Source organism: Oratosquilla oratoria, chromosome 18 (assembly GCF_046742065.1).
Source record: "Oratosquilla oratoria isolate Oo_2021 chromosome 18, ASM4674206v1, whole genome shotgun sequence".
Taxonomy (NCBI): Eukaryota; Metazoa; Arthropoda; class Malacostraca; order Stomatopoda; family Squillidae; genus Oratosquilla; species Oratosquilla oratoria.
Window position 1 is genome coordinate 15,615,646 of NC_134794.1, and position 16,321 is coordinate 15,631,966.

The 16,321-nt window shown below is 41.8% G+C and overlaps 1 protein-coding gene across 5 annotated transcripts in view; it reads right to left on the bottom strand.

Moving 5' to 3' along the window:
- The window catches only part of LOC143035077 (sodium-dependent nutrient amino acid transporter 1-like), a 125,509-nt gene that overhangs the window by 24,884 nt on the left and 84,304 nt on the right, over nucleotides 1-16,321 (bottom strand). For 4 of the 5 annotated variants that reach the window (XM_076201585.1, XM_076201583.1, XM_076201584.1 and 1 more), the window contains 3 exons: nucleotides 2,635-3,419; nucleotides 1,591-1,725; nucleotides 816-842 (listed from right to left, as the gene is read on the bottom strand). In XM_076201585.1, coding sequence (XP_076057700.1) covers nucleotides 816-842; nucleotides 1,591-1,725; nucleotides 2,635-3,419 — 947 coding nt within the window. The remainder of the gene's footprint in view (nucleotides 1-815; nucleotides 843-1,590; nucleotides 1,726-2,634; nucleotides 3,420-16,321) is intronic. The other variant, XM_076201586.1, reaches the window with a different exon arrangement.

Here is a 16,321-nt window from a genome sequence, read left to right on the forward strand (position 1 = left end):
TGAAATGCTTTGACTTTTACAGGTACACGAAGACAGTAACTGAAAGATACAAATCCCAAATGTTAGAAGCAGTTCTAGTTATGTGCATAGTATGCTACTAATGCTGTCTAAGACTAAGGCAGTGCTAGGCAGAGCATGAGTACAGTGAACAGGCCTAGTAAGCACACAGGCGCACTAGAAAAGGATGTGGCAATACTAAGCATATCTAACTTACACTATGTACAATTAACTTGGGTCAGTGAGTACAGGACTATAGTTACATAGTCTGGACATTAACTGTCCAAATTTCCTTGGATCAATGTGTTTTCACAAAAACTATATTTTTTTTTCTGTAATATATATATTTTTTACAAAGAATTTTTTAGTTTATTCGATGGAGTATAGTATAGCCCTACTGCTGTAATCTTGCGTTGGATTATATATACTTTTACAAAAGCACATAATCTCTCATACCCAAGGTGTACTGAGAAAAGATCCAACACCATTAAGCATAGATCTAATGAGACCGGAAACGAGATTCATAGCAATGAGCAGAGGGATATAATAGCATTTATAGGACAACTCACTCCCTAACTTAGGATTGGAAACATATTATAAGGGATCAGAACACGCAATAAGGGGATTTGCTATCCTCAGTTGTTCTACACATGTCGTCATTACAATGCGAGGCAACTTCTCTCCTGAGCAGATACATGGGAATTTCTAGAAGCCATTTAGGCAAAAGTAAAGTAATGCATACCTAGTTAATATGGCAATGGCATTAGGTACCAACTACTGGCAAAAGGAGGGACTATGGAAAATACTAATATACTTACAAGAACAACGGATACAGCACGGGAAAGCTGGATGAAATAGGAACAGCAATATAAAGAGGCACCGCCAAACAAACATTCAGTAATTAGGGGCAGGTAAACACACATATGGGTGTAATAGTTAATACAGTAAATGGTCAACTAACAAAATACTGTACAACTCGTCTACTGGTAAATAAACACGACAGTTTTATCACATATAAAAGGTCAGTCGTGAGTAAATGTATAAACACACACAAACATTTAGTCAATAACTATTACTAGCCCACATCCTATGTGTTTTTGTTTTTTATAAACCTTTAGCTCCATATCCTCACTGAAATATTATTTTTGGTCACTTGGGAAAAGCTACACAGGAAGTAGAATCTATTGTGAATAGAGGTCGCCGACTGATCCATCATCCAAAAGAATAAGAAAGAGGTAGAAGGATGTGTACAGATTTTTGCGTTCATCTTTTTACCTAATAAGTTGTGTATTACTTACCATACATTTTGCATCACTTATACTCCAAGGCAATCTAGATTATCGTTTTTCTTTTTCCTCACATTCTAGTATAACAAGTAATCCATACATTCCTATAACCTGGTCACAATTTTAGCATTCATAAAAACACAAATGTAAGAAAACTATCGTAGAGAAATACGCCATAAAATAACAAATACATAAACAAAATACTCTATTGGATGATAATGATATGAAACACAAAATACATCCTAATAAAACATGAGAGGGAAAACATAATTTCTAGAGAGCTAAAACGTAAAATATTTACACTTACCGTTTTGGCAGGCGAGGTTACAAGGTTAAGCGTCGATCTGTTAAAGTCATCGGTGGAACTGCCGTCTTCTGTCGTGCCCAACAGACTTCCCGCGTCCTTCCCATCTCGCCAAGATGCCCCTAATATTGGCGTAACCTACAATAGTTAAAAAGAAACAAATAAGTAATAAGTAAATAATAATAATAATAATTTATAATAATGATTAATGATAATAAATAATAATAATAAATGATAATAATAAAATAATAACAATAATGAAGGAACTAATGAATACAAAGAAATTATCAACACAACGCACCACGCAAGTATCAAATTGTTTCACTATTTTGGTCAAATTGAAGAAAAATTAAGAGACGTAGTTATTTTACATGAAATATTCAACAGTTAATATTAAACGATGATGCACATGCATACGACAGCGTTCGCAACCGCTTCTCCAGCGGTCAGAGTTCGATTCCCACCCACGGCTGAAATAATTTCAGCATTGCTGCGTTGCGAGGCGGCACTATCTCTCTTAAGGGGAGAATTGATATGTGTGTGTGTGTGTGTGTGTGCGCGTGTGTGTGTGCGTGCGCGTGTGTGTGTGCGTGTGTGTGTGTGTAAGGCCACAGCATCACCTATAGACCGGACATGCATGAGCTTTGAGCTCTTATTCGGGAGGATAATAGCTGTCGATCACGAGTCCAGCACGTGATCCAAGACCATGGTGAATCACACACACACACACAGATATGATAGTTGGAAAAAGACAGGAACCCACGAGTATAGCTCCTTTCCTGCATATTACATTTAGGTAAATGAACACAAGAGTATGAGAGCCTAGCCACACACAAATACATAGATACATACCAGCGATACCAAACATACCACATACCACTTCGGCAGCCATGCCACTTACGATCAAGCAAACACTATAATCAATTGTTATATTGAAATGTAGTGAAAATCAAGATCAGCAGCTTCTGTTGATTGTCGAAGTTGTCGGCGAACTTTAGAACATGGCTGTATGTCTCTCTCTCTCTCTTTCTTTTTAACCCGACATACCTTAACATCAGGATCCCCTGTCGAACTCGTTGTCGTCCCTGGAGTTGACGAAGGCGAAGAATGATGTCTACTGTGTCCGCTGTTACTCTCCAACTCAGACATAGCCGTCACGGCATGTCCGTTACTCCCCTCCAGACTAGACATGGGAGTCATGATACTTGTGGAGTGCGCCACGGAGCCGTTTGAGTGGTTCATTTGGGGCCTGGAGGTCGAGGAGGGCCCGTTCTGCCCACCGACATTGAAAACGAGTTGTGGCTGGTCAGGCGAGACGTGGATGATGGTGGAGTGGCCCCCACCTCCACCTCCAGCAGCTGTGTTATCGAAACAAGCTTGCTGGGCATCGACGACAATAGTAACACTCTTCCCTTTCTCCGGCCCGCTCCGTCTCCAGTCGCGTTTCTTGAGCGTTGACTTCCGGCAACTCCCTCCCCGTTTTCTTTTGAAATCGTCTTCGGCTGTCATCAGCGCCGCGTGGTGGCCCGGTGGCCCGGCGTCTCGACCCACGAACCCCGGACCTCGAGGTTCGGGAAGAGAGATTCGGTTTACGTACTTCTCCCCCTGGCGTTCACTCAACATCGGCTCGGGGAGGGACGACCTGTTCTTGTGCAGATCGTGGGCCATGTGTCTCGGGGTGCCGTTCTGGGCTGTCTTCTTCGTCTTGTGCCAAGGAGAGACCGCAGGGCCGAATTGGGGCTCCTCAGAGGTCGAGGAGTCGAGGAGAGTCTCAAGGCTGTTCTTGTTACTGCTGCTCCCGTCGCTGCTCGCCACGGCTACCCCCACGCGTCCTGCAAAGAGAAATAAGAACATAAGAATGGAGGAGATCGCAAGAGACCATAGGGTCGACACTGGGGAGTTCCATGTCCCTTAACACCTTTTAGCCCTATCCATGAAGTTATCTAATCTTATCTCACAACGACCATTTGTTTCAGCGCTTACTCCATTCTTCAATGATTCATTTGCTCGAAAATACTCACACGTCATGTTCTAGACAGCAATACTGACGCCAGCTGCTTCAGCTTACATCGGCAAATAAGCCGATATAAGCCAAATGACTTTTATAATGGAGTCAGAATTTTTTTTCTACTTACAAACACAATCAACAATCAACAAGTAGCAAATGAATGAACTTGGTATATGTATACGTGTATATATTTTACATTATATACACATACACATATACTGTATATATGTATATATATAGGTAATTGCACATATGGGGTGTGACCACTGTTTCCTCTAATATTTTGCTGTGAGTGTGGGTACAAATTTGCTTGTGAGCAAACTTTGCCTAATCTGGAAAGTATGCGCGCACCCATGGCGGCAAAGTCATTTCGTTTGCAATGAAAGCGCTAGAGGAGTTAGAAGAGAGAGAGAGAGAGAGAGAGAGAGAGAGAGAGAGAGAGAGAGAGAGAGAGAGAGAGAGAGAGAGAGAAGCAATTATTGGTTTGACGTTTGGCAAGTTTATATATCTAGAGGATTTATATGTTGAAGTATGGGTGGAACTTCTTTATTGAATGGATTTTAATGTTTGAAAATCTTGTGTGAGCACATTTTTTCTTTATGTGCGCTAATTGTTAAACATGTGTGCGCGCGAACATGCGCACAGTTTAGAGGGAACGTTGGGCGTGACACACACACACACAAATACACCTCTCATGGCGCTGTGGTTAGAGCTCTGGCCTGCCACTACGGAGGTCCGGGTTCGACTCTCGCGCGGGGCTGAAATAATATCAGTATCGCAGCGCTGAGGGGTGTTACTCCAACTCTCGTGGGCGGGGAGTTGGGTGTGTGTGTGTGTGTGCAAGGTCATAGCATTACCCATAGATCGGACCTACGAGCTCTGAGCTCTCTTCCAGGAGGGAAATAGCTGTCGATCACGAGTCCAACACGTGATCGAAAGACCAAGTGAATACATACAGTCAAACAATATACACACAAAGACAAGCAACACACACACACACAGACAAACAATACACACAAAGACAAACAACACACACACACACATACACACACACAGAGTCAAACAACAGATACACACAAACAACACACATAAAGAACACACACATACACACAAAGAAGCACACAGTCAAACAATACACATGCAAAGACAAACATACGCACACAGACAAACAGCACACACACACACACACAAACAACATACACACAGGCAAACAATACACACACAGACAAACAACATACACACAGACACACACAAACAACACATACACACAGACAAACAACACACACACAGACAAACTACATACACGCACACAGACACACACGTGTCGGTCATTAATCAGTGGGTGCGATAAAACCAAAATTGTAAAGGGAAGAATTGGCCAATCACAAATCCGAGCAGCAAATGTCACCCCGGCCCGGCCTGGTGCATTCTCAAATGTCAACGCACACAAGAGACGAACTTTGCGCAACAGGAATTTGTGGTCAACTGGAGCAAGAAAAGTGTAATTTCCCCGAGGGAGGGAGTATCCGCTACTTCATCGTCGCTCTAGCATTTGGTAAAGATATGAACACGGTCTAACTGATGGTATAAACATGTATGTATGTATGTATGTATGTATATTATATATATATATATATATATATATATATATATATATATATATATATATATATATATATATATATGTGTGTGTGTGTGTGTGTGTGTGTGTGTGTGTGTGTGTGTGTGTGTGTGTGTCTGTGTGATATATACACGTTTGTGTTTATTCTCGTTAACGATTGCCCTCAACCTATAGAAAATAACAATACACAATAAATTATGAATAACAAAAAATAATAATAATAATAACTAAATATAAGAACAATTGTAACAGCAACAACTACAATAACTATAAATAAAACAATAATAATAATAATAACAATAATAATAATAATAATAACAATAATTATAATGATAGCAATAGAAAGCGTTCCAGCAACATATTATCCACAGGTAGTCTGGGGCCCACAGAACACATCCTAAATACCTAAACGCATTCGCAGACATTTCATAAAAACATTTACTGCACAAAACAAACTTAACACCCCAACCTTACATTTCTCCCTCCTTCCCTGTCTCTTTTTCTACCTACCCCTCACCCTCCCTGCCTCATCCTCTCTCTCTTCCTCCCTCCCTCCCTCTCTCTCTTCCCCTCCCATTCTGTCGCCCTCTCTTTCTATCCCTCTCACTCACTCCTCTCTGTCTCGTCCTCCCACCCTCTTTCCTCCTCTCCGTCGCTCTCTCGTCCTCTCCCCCTCCCTCTTCCTTCCCCGTTCCCTCTCTCTTTCCCTTTCCCTTGCCCCCTCTCCCTCTCACCCTCCTCTCTTTCCTCCTCTACCTCTCTCTCTCGTCCTCTCCCTCTTTCTCCCTTCCCCGTTTCCTCACTCTTTCTCTTGCCCTCTCTCTTTCCCTTGCCCCTTCCCCCACCCTCTCTCTCTCTCTCCCTCTCTCTCTCGCCCACCCTGTTCCACAACTTTCCGAACGTGGTCATTAGAAGCCGGAGGAAATGAAACTTGACAGACAGAGAGTCGCCCAGAGGCAGATGGTGCGCGCTCCTCAGTCTCACTTTCTTGTTCAAGTATTTCTATTTCACCTCCCAGGATTCGTGAGTAACATTTCTCTCTCTCTCTCTCTCTGTTCCTCTCTCTCTCTCTCTCTCTCTCTGTTTTTCTCTGTTTCTTTCTCTCTCTGCTTCTCTCTCGGTCAGCTTCTCTTTATATCTGTTTTTTTCTCTGTCTGATTTTCTCCCTGTCTGCTTCTCTGTTTCCCTGTGCTTCTCTCTATTTGCTTCTCTCAATGTCTCTCCCCTCCCTCTCTCTCTCTCTCTCTCTCTCTCTTTTATTTCTTGGAGTCTTCTGGACACCGACACCTCCCCCTCCCCCTCCCCTCCTCCCTCACCTTGGGCATCATGACACCTGTCATCGCGAGGTGGAAGTGTTTGCGGTCAAAAGTTCCTGACCCACCCGATGTACTTCTTCAATCCACATCTGTCGCGTTTGCTGACGAGTTTTTGACACATTTCATTCGGGTAAAGAAATCTAGAAAGTTTAGACAAGATGAACTAATCTCTCCAATTCAAGACACTAGTTAAGGAGTTATCACATTGGAGAAATTTTCCTCCATCCTCCTATTAATCGGCGGTACCGACTACCTCAAATTTTTTCCCCTCCGTAAAATCACTGTGGCAAATTGTTTCGTTTTTTTTTTTTCAACAATTTACATAGAATGTCATTTGATATGCTATGCTGGAATTCCGTAAATTATTTTCCTCCGGCATTCCGGATTCTTTCCCGAAAAGCTGCCGGCTCCAACAGTCGAAGGAAATTAGCCCAGTGTAATAACCCTTTTACAGGACAACGAGGACTGTCGAGAGACAACTCAGCCTAAACACAGACAACTCTCGTTTGGGAATATATATATATATATATATATATATATATATATATATATATATATATATATATATATATATATATATATATATATATATATAAATCTGAAATATACGCAATTACGAATAACTGTAGCACTTCCATTTCGATACATTTTCGTTCCTAGTATTGGGGATTTGTTATTTTCAGATATCCTTATACAGTAGTTAAGGGTTAGTTGTACCATTTAAAAAAAAAAAAAAAAAAAAAAATTCTTCCTCGTGAGATGGGGAAAAATGACCTAGTTTACTTAATTAGTGATTTATATATAACATTCCAACAGACGAAGGTCACTTCTGTTATTCTATGATTTTGGGTAAAGCTAGAAAATAAACAAATAAATAAATAAATAAATAAAATACCGGGGGTGTCCTTCATCTGAGAACATGTCTTAAAAAAGACATTGGCGTGGCTTCTAGCCTAGAATGTCCTAAACAGGTCACACCTGTCGTGTCCTTTAGCGCCAGAAATAAAGCTAACAGTGCATTAGGCTTCATTGCTAGGACGGTAACGAATAGAAGTGCAGAGGTAATTATTCAACTCTATCTAGCGATAGTTAGACCCATCCTTGGCTATGCGGTACAGTTTTGGTCTCCGTCCTACAGAATGGACATAAATTCACTAGAATCAGTACAGAGAAGAATGACCAAAATGATACAAGGACTCGGAAATTTGCCTTACGAAGAGAGGCTTAGGCACCTAAACTTACACTCTCTGGAAAGACGCAGAGTGCGGGGTGATCTAATAGAAGTGTTCAAGTGGATCAAAGGCTATAACAAGGGTGATGCAAACAAGGTCATCATAATAAAACAACAGGGCAGAACTTGCAGTAATGGGTATAAACTGGAATTTTTTTAGATTTAAGAAGGAAATAGGCAAGAATTGGTTTACTAATAGGGTGGTCGATGAATGGAATAAACTTAGTAACCATGTAGTAAGCGCTGAAACCATCAATTGTTTTAAAAAACGATTAGACAACTTTATGGATGGGGATGACAGGTGGTGATGGATACGGAGCTGCCTAGTGTAGGCCTTATGGTCTTTTGCAGTCTCCTTTATTTCTTATGTTCTTATGTTCTTTATCTGTGAATGTCCTGAAAATCCAGCGCTTCTTTGGGATTTTCTTAAAAGAAGACCTGGCGTTTCCTTAACCAAGGAATGTCCCAAAAAATGACAAAACTTGCCTATCCTTTATCTGACAGTGTCCTAAAAAGGATAATTGGCATGACCTCTTTTCCTATTGTTGTCCTTAAAAAGGACACGTCTGTCAACCTTGAGACAGCGTCTTGACCACCTTGCTCTCAATCTTGTTTTGACAAGTACCGAGTACGCGACTCCATTAGCATAAGAATGCCTTTCACTCTGCACAGGCCTAGAGAGAGAGAGAAGCAGAGAGAGAGAGAGAGAGAGAGAGAGAGAGAGAGAGAGAGAGAGAGAGGGGGGGGGGATGAGAGAAACGGAGAGAGAAACACATACATACACACACAGAATGAGAAAAAATAAGAGAAAATAAAAACAGAGAGGGATAGATTAAGACCCAAAATACCAAAATTACATAGGTAACAATCATACATCAGCCTTAATTGTTGTATGTTTAGTCATGATCCTTCCTTTGTAATGTCCTTTTTTCCACTCTGGCAACACATCAACGGAGGAATATGAATTTTCTAAAATCCTTTTTTCTGCTCAAGTGGAGGATTGAGTCGCTGCTGATAATTTGTCCTAATAAGTAAAAAAAAAAACAGATAAATACATACATATATTTTTAAACAAGTAAACGCATTAATAAATAAATGAATAAATAAATTTAATCAAAATATTCGTGTTTGGGTCCTTCAGTTAAATTCTGACTTATTCACCTATTTTATCTATCTACTTATCTATTCATCTGTACAATTTAGATATTTCGATTTCGTCGCGTTCTTACACGCCAACGTTCTACTTTAAGAAGTTGTCCTTTTTCACAGGCAAATGTCTTCTTTTGACCATTTCTGTCCCTTTTCACAGGCAAATGTCTTATTTTGACCAATCTTGTCCTTTCCTAATCTGACATCTGACAGCCCCGGCCTGGCGTCTGGCCACTCCCGTTTTCTGTTGCAGTCGAAGAAGGGTCGTGGCAGAGCGTACTTTGTACACAGCAATCCAAACACATATAAAAAGAAATCACATCACTTTCGTCGCCATTCCATTTGGCCCTCCGGGTTCTTTCATGTCCTTTTTCGTCCAAATGGACGCGTTTCATCTCGCTACCCAGCGAAAAGGACGGACCAAAGTTTGTGGGGTTTTATGATGTGTAACTCGTGGCTACTAGCCAAGAAACATTTGCAATTCTCTAAATTTTCTTGTTTCTTTTTACTCTTTTTTTTTCGTTTCCGTCTGACATGATCACTCCGAGAAATATTAAAGTTTTTGAGGTTTACAAAGCATTTATAATAGAAGAACTTGATAAAAGTAGACTGATACAAAAAGAGACCCATTGCAGAATAACAAGCAGCTAAACAAACGAATAAAATAATACAGAAAAACAAAAGGATAACAAATCAAACTCATAGATAAATGATTTGGTAAATACATTGGTCAATGAATATAAACATTAAAGATGAATAAACCTACTACAGCTAATCACAACACGAAGTGTTCCTCTCACTGACTGAGCATGACAGACAATCACCTTTTGCACTGAATGACTACGCAACTGACAAAATTGTTTCTACTGATTTCATTAGTGCATAGTATGGTTTCATTCCCAATGATTGATATTATATATATATATATATATATATATATATATATATATATATATATATATATATATATATGAATAGAATCACCAGTGACGGTGTAGTCAATCAAATAATTCCAACAGTAGTCCACGGATTCGAACCGAGGCTCGCGAGAACACAAAGCCGTCACTCTACCAACTTAGCTATCGGATGTCTAAAATTCTTCAACCTGGGAATTAATCTATTTCCGAGGAATTGACGACGGCCGGAATTATATGTATATGTATATGTATATATATATATATATATATATATATATATATATATATATATATGTATACATATATATATATATACATATATATATACATATACATATATATATACATATACATACATATATATATACTGTATGTTCACCTGCAGGGAACTAAATAATTTAGTGCCAAGCACGGGAACTCGTACATGTGTGTACAAAGTCATTCGCAGACTTGGTTGGCTAAATTACTGTTTACACAAGTCTCGAGCTTATGACATGGCAGCTCCCCCATAGGAGACGGAGGAGGAGGAGGAGGAGGAGGAAGAGGAGGAGGAGGAGGAGGAGGAAGAAGAGGAGGAGGAAGCGAAAAAAAAAGCAGAGGTCATCAGGGAGAAACGAAGAGCAAGTGTGGGAGAAAACGAAGTAAAATGGGAGAATTGAGAAAATGGGAACGTGGTAGGACGGAAGTGGGAGGAGAGAATTGGGAAGGATTTGGGAGTTGAAAGGGAGTTGAACTGGGAGTTTAGACCCACCCACCTACACACACACACACACACACACACACACACACAAGACCAACAGAGGTTTTCAAGAATGTGCGAAGACAAACCGAGAAGTTAGTGGACACTAAACGATTTCTTTAGTACTGAAGAAACTCCCCGAGAATCTTGTGGGGCAATATGATATAAAATCGGCTGAATTATCCATTCAAAGTCGAGTGGCTACTTTAACTATTTTGTTCAGTTTCGAGAGACCTCTGTCGTTTCCAGGGTTAGACATCTTCTCGAATGCCACGGTCGACTTTTGATCTTTATTCTGCCGCCAGGCGATTTTATTCATCTTGAGGGGAATAGTGGGCAAAGGTGGAGGGAGAAGATGGAGGAGGAGGAGGAGGACGAAGAGGAGGAGGGAGAAGATGGAGGAGGAGGAGGACGAAGAGGAGGAGGGCGAAAAGAAGGAGGACGAAGAGGAGGGGGAGGACGACGAAGAGGAGGGGAGGAGGACGAAGAGGAGGAGGAAGAGGAGGAGGAGGAAGAAGAAGAGGAGGAGGAGGGAGAGACGAAAAGGAGAAAAATAATTGAACGATTTTGAGAAGCGGGAGAGACAACGGGAGAAGTGCAAAGGCGATGAGAAAATGTAAGAAAATAAAAAGAATTGAATAAAATATATCTACAAAGGAAAAGAGAATGAAAGAGTGAAAGGAAGAAAGAGGGGAGAAAGGAGGAGAAGGAGGAGGAAGAGAGGAAGGAGATGGGCAAGGTAATGGGGTAAAGTAGGAAGGGAGAGAGGGAAGAGTAGAAAATGGGGAGAAGAAGAAAGAGGGGTATGGAGGGGTGGGGTGGAGGAGGAGGAGGAGGAGGAGGAGGAGACTGCAGGGGAAGAGGAAGGAGTTGGGCAAGGTAAGGGGGCAAAGTAGGAAGGGAGAGAGAGGGAAGAGGGGAAAAAGAGGAGAGAACGGAAGAATGGGCAGGGATTGGGAAGGGGAGGGGAACAAAAAAAAGAATAAACAAGGAAGAGCAAAGATGGCCGAAGGGAGAAAGGGAGAGGTGGGACTGGCAAGATGTGAGAGGGAATGAAAGAGAGGCAGAAGGATTTTAGTATACACAGGAATACGAGATTAGGAATGAGGTGCATGATGGGGAGAGGAGGAGAAAGAGATGGCGTTGGAGAAGGAAGAGAAGGAAGAGGAGGAGGAGGAGAGTGAAGAGGAGGAGTGGGAAGAGGAGGAGGAATTAAAGAAGAAGTAACAACAGAGAGGAATAGATGGAAGGAGGAGGAGGAAAAGAAGGAGGAGGAGGAAAAGAAGGAAGAGGAGGAGAAAGAGGAGAAGGAAGAAGAGAAGTAGGATGAGAAGAAAGAAGAGAAGAGGAAAAAGAAGAGGAAGAAGAGAAGGAAGAAGAGGAGATGAAGAGGCATTGGAGAAGGAGGAGGCGGAAGATGGGCTGGATTAGAAAGATGAGCTAGAGGAGGAAAAGGAGAACAAGGAGGAGACAGCAGCTAATAAAAGAATTAATTAATAATAATAATAATAATAATAATAATAATAATAATAATAATAATAATAACAATAATAATAATAACAACAACAATGATAGAAAAAGAAAGGATGACTACCCTTTAGTACACAGGAGGTGGGAAGGGGGGAAAGTGGGGGAACTTAAGTGACAATGAGACGCGTAGATGGACGGATGGCGCGCGCGTCCCCTGTCTCGCCCAAACACGACAAACCCTTCAATGCGGCGTCGCTCGCTTCCCAGTTCTCGGTATGTCTATTTTTACGTGACACTGCAACCATGTCGTGTGGTTTATATTAGCTCTCACGTAAAAATAACCTGCACAGGTGGTTTGTTGGTCGAGACACTATTCTGCTTATCCATATAGAGGGTTATTTTCCTGATAGATGATTAAAATCCTCAGGAGTTGGTCATGAAAATTTGTGAACGGCGTCACTGTGTAGGAGCGGGTAAGCGAGCACGAATGAATCACAATTGTGTTAATACCTCTGACTTAAGGATTTGCTCTCTCTTCCCGTACTCCCTCTCTCTCTCTTTCTCTCTTCCTTTCCTCCTCTCTCTCTCTTTCCCTCTCTCTACTATTTATGCCCATATCTCTTCTCCACCTCCTTTTTTTCTCTTGCTATTTCTCTTGACATGTGTCGCTGTTCTTGTCCTGGTGACGTCATGTCGTTCCCATATTACTGACGTCATGTCGTCGTCACTCACGCACTCGACATTACTATTGTTTTTCTTGCATTCGTAAAATAAACTACTTTATCTCTCTCGACCCTACTCTTGTTTCATCATAAACTTTTCCTTAAGTCCTCTTATTCGTAATAATAAAACATAATTCTTAAATTTCTTCCGTACTCCACATTTCTACCCCTCCTTTCCTTCTCTCTACTTTCCACTCCCTCTGTTCAATTCAGTTTCCTCTTTCGTTAAATATAACAACAATCTGTAAGTAGGTCACCTTGCTGAGGGGCTGAATGCAACGCCACCTCACAATGTCTAAGTTAGAATGTTGATAAACAACATCTTTTATGTACTTGCTCCCTAACTTCCTGTATATGTTTACAGCCGCACCTACAAACGCTTAAGATGAGGAGAAGGGGAGAAGGGATGTGTCACGAATGAATAGCATATGATCAATGTATATAATGTGTTGGTATGTTATATTGTTGTACTATTGTCCTAAATAATTATGTATAAAAAGTATATATATACATACCTAAAATATGTAAATTATTTATTTAAATTGCAATTATATAAAATCATTTCTGTAAGAACTTCGCCTGGTTCTGGCTCCTGAGTCCTGATCGGCGAATCCGTCGACGCTGGTCACTCGTAAAGCACAGTTATAAAACTCTTGGGCGAAGTCCCTTTGTTTAACTTTCCTGGGAGGGGAAGGGGAGATTGAATAAAAATCCAGTAGCGATTGCTAGACACAGCTTACAAACTTGCGTGTATACCTTTCACATTCAGATTCATTTTGTACATCTAGACATAAACGCTCTCATCCGGGAGAGTAACAGCTGTCGATCACATGTCCAACACGTGAGGCAAGACAGTGGTGAATGACATCTACGCGCAAAAACAATAATGGATGCAAAAATCATCCCCTCACACACACACACACACACACACACACACACACACACACACACACACATATATATATATATATATATATATATAAATACATGCATACACCTTTGCATACACACGCACTCCCCCGTCGCACACACTTCAACCTATCGAACCCAGTACAGATTATTCAGATAAGCATATAGAGTACATGGTGGACAAAGATTAAACCTGAATTGAGATCATAAACCTATATAAGGTGACGATATCGAACGTAAAGTCCGGCCAAGAATATTCGACACTAGTATCAAGTTGTGCTTAAGATTAAAAAAAAATCACACGAAGAAAGACCACGGTAGAAACCAGAATTGATACCATGATGAGAAGGAAAGGGAAATAATGTTTATCTTCTACAAGTTTGCCAGGAAAAACTTTTTCACTGGTAAGAAATATTGGTATTAGGTATTAGGAGGCATGGACACAGAGTAATGTTAACAATTCGTCTCTTGCATCAACCATTGTTTTTTTTTTTTTTTTGGGGGGGGATTCGTTGCAGCATCGAAAGAGTGGAGCCGCGCGCGCGCGCACACACACGCACACACACTAACATAAACAGAGCCATCGACACACAAATAAACGCATTTTCACTAACATAAGCACATTAACAAATGCACATACACACAAACACACACTCTAACATAAACACAGGAACCGACACACACATTAACACAAATACACGGGCATAAACACGCATACTAACAAACACACTCACAAACACACACACACACAAACATAAACACAAGGGCCGACACACACATAAACACAAATACACGAGCATAAACACACACACACACACATACACTAACATACTCGTAAACACAGGCACCGACACACAAACATAAACACACACACACATACTAATACAAACATAGGCATATACACACACATATACACAAACATGAACACACACATACACACTAACATAAACATAGACATCTACACACACATATACACACACAAACACACACACGTACGCACGCACGCACACACACACACACACACACACGTACGCACACACACACACACACACAAACACACAGTAACATAAACAAAGTGACCGACACACACAAACACAAATAAACGAACATAAACACACATACTAACAAACACGCTCACAAACACACACACACACACACACACACATACACTAACATAAACACAGGCACCGACACACACACATACACAAACATGAACACACACTAACATAAACATAGGCATCTACACACACATATACACAAACACACACACACACGTACGCACGCACACACACATACACAAACACACACACACTAACATAAAGTGACCGACACACACAAATACAAATACACGAACATAAACACACATACTAACAAACCACCACACACGCTAACACACGCGCGCACACACACACACACACACACACACACACACATACACAAACACACACACACGTACACACACACACACTAACATAAAGTGACCGACACACACAAATACAAATACACGAACATAAACACACATACTAACAAACCACCACACACGCTAACACACGCGCGCACACACACACACACACACACACACACACACACACACACACACACACACACACACACACACACACACACACACACACAAACATAAACACGGGGGCACCAAATCCCACGCCCACCTTTTACCCACGCAATTCCTCAGTCAGTCGACAGCAAAGGTGCGGTCGGACCCACGTGACCTCGCCTATGCTGCTTCTTCTTGCTCGTGCGAAATTGTTCAGAGAAAAGAAGACACAACATTTTTCAGTTTTCTAAAATACATTTCTCCTATGACATAACTGCACTGCGGTTACGGAAACAATTTTGTGAATCTAGTTGACCTCCCCAAAAGCCCTCAGTGAGGGAACATTTCCCCCCGCGAATGCAAAAAAATATACATCCTCTGTTCCTGTCCACTAAGTCAATATGCAATGTTCCTCTCCTAAGGTCATCCAAGAATAACCAAACTTCGATATTTTTCTTCTTCTCTCACGAAGTCGCAGTCACCCTCCCGAAGAACGACACTCCGAAGGTTTGCAACTTTGGGTTTTGGTTTATTGGATAACATGACAACGATTTTCCGGTCCATTTGGACCAGTGCCACGGCGGACCCAGACTCGCCGACTCCCAGGATACACTTATAACCGGCGTCCGTCGCGGCGCCCAACGTAACCCCCAACCCCCCACCTACCTACCAACCTACCCCAAGGGCAGTTCGAGACGGGGGCGCCCCAAAGGCGGTCGGTGCCTTTATGGTAAAGGAGGAAGAGGAAGAGGAGGAGGAGGAAGAAAAGGAGGAAGAAAAAGAGGAGGAAGAGGGGGAGGAGGACTAGGAGGAAGAGAAGGTGGAGAAAATAGGGAGGAGGAGGAGGAAGAGGAAGAGAAGGAGGGGGACTAGGAGGGAGAAGAGGAGGAGGACTAGGAGGAGGGAGGGAAGGAGAGGAGGAGGAGGGAGGGAGAGGAGGAGGAGGGAGGGAAGGAGAGGAGGAGGAGGAGGGAGGGAGAGGAGGAGGAGAGAGGGAGAGGAGGAGGGAGGGAGAGGAAGAGGAGGAGGAGGACGACGAGGAGGAGAACGAGGAGGAGGAGGACGAGGAAGAGGGAGGGAGAGGAGGAGGAGGAGGG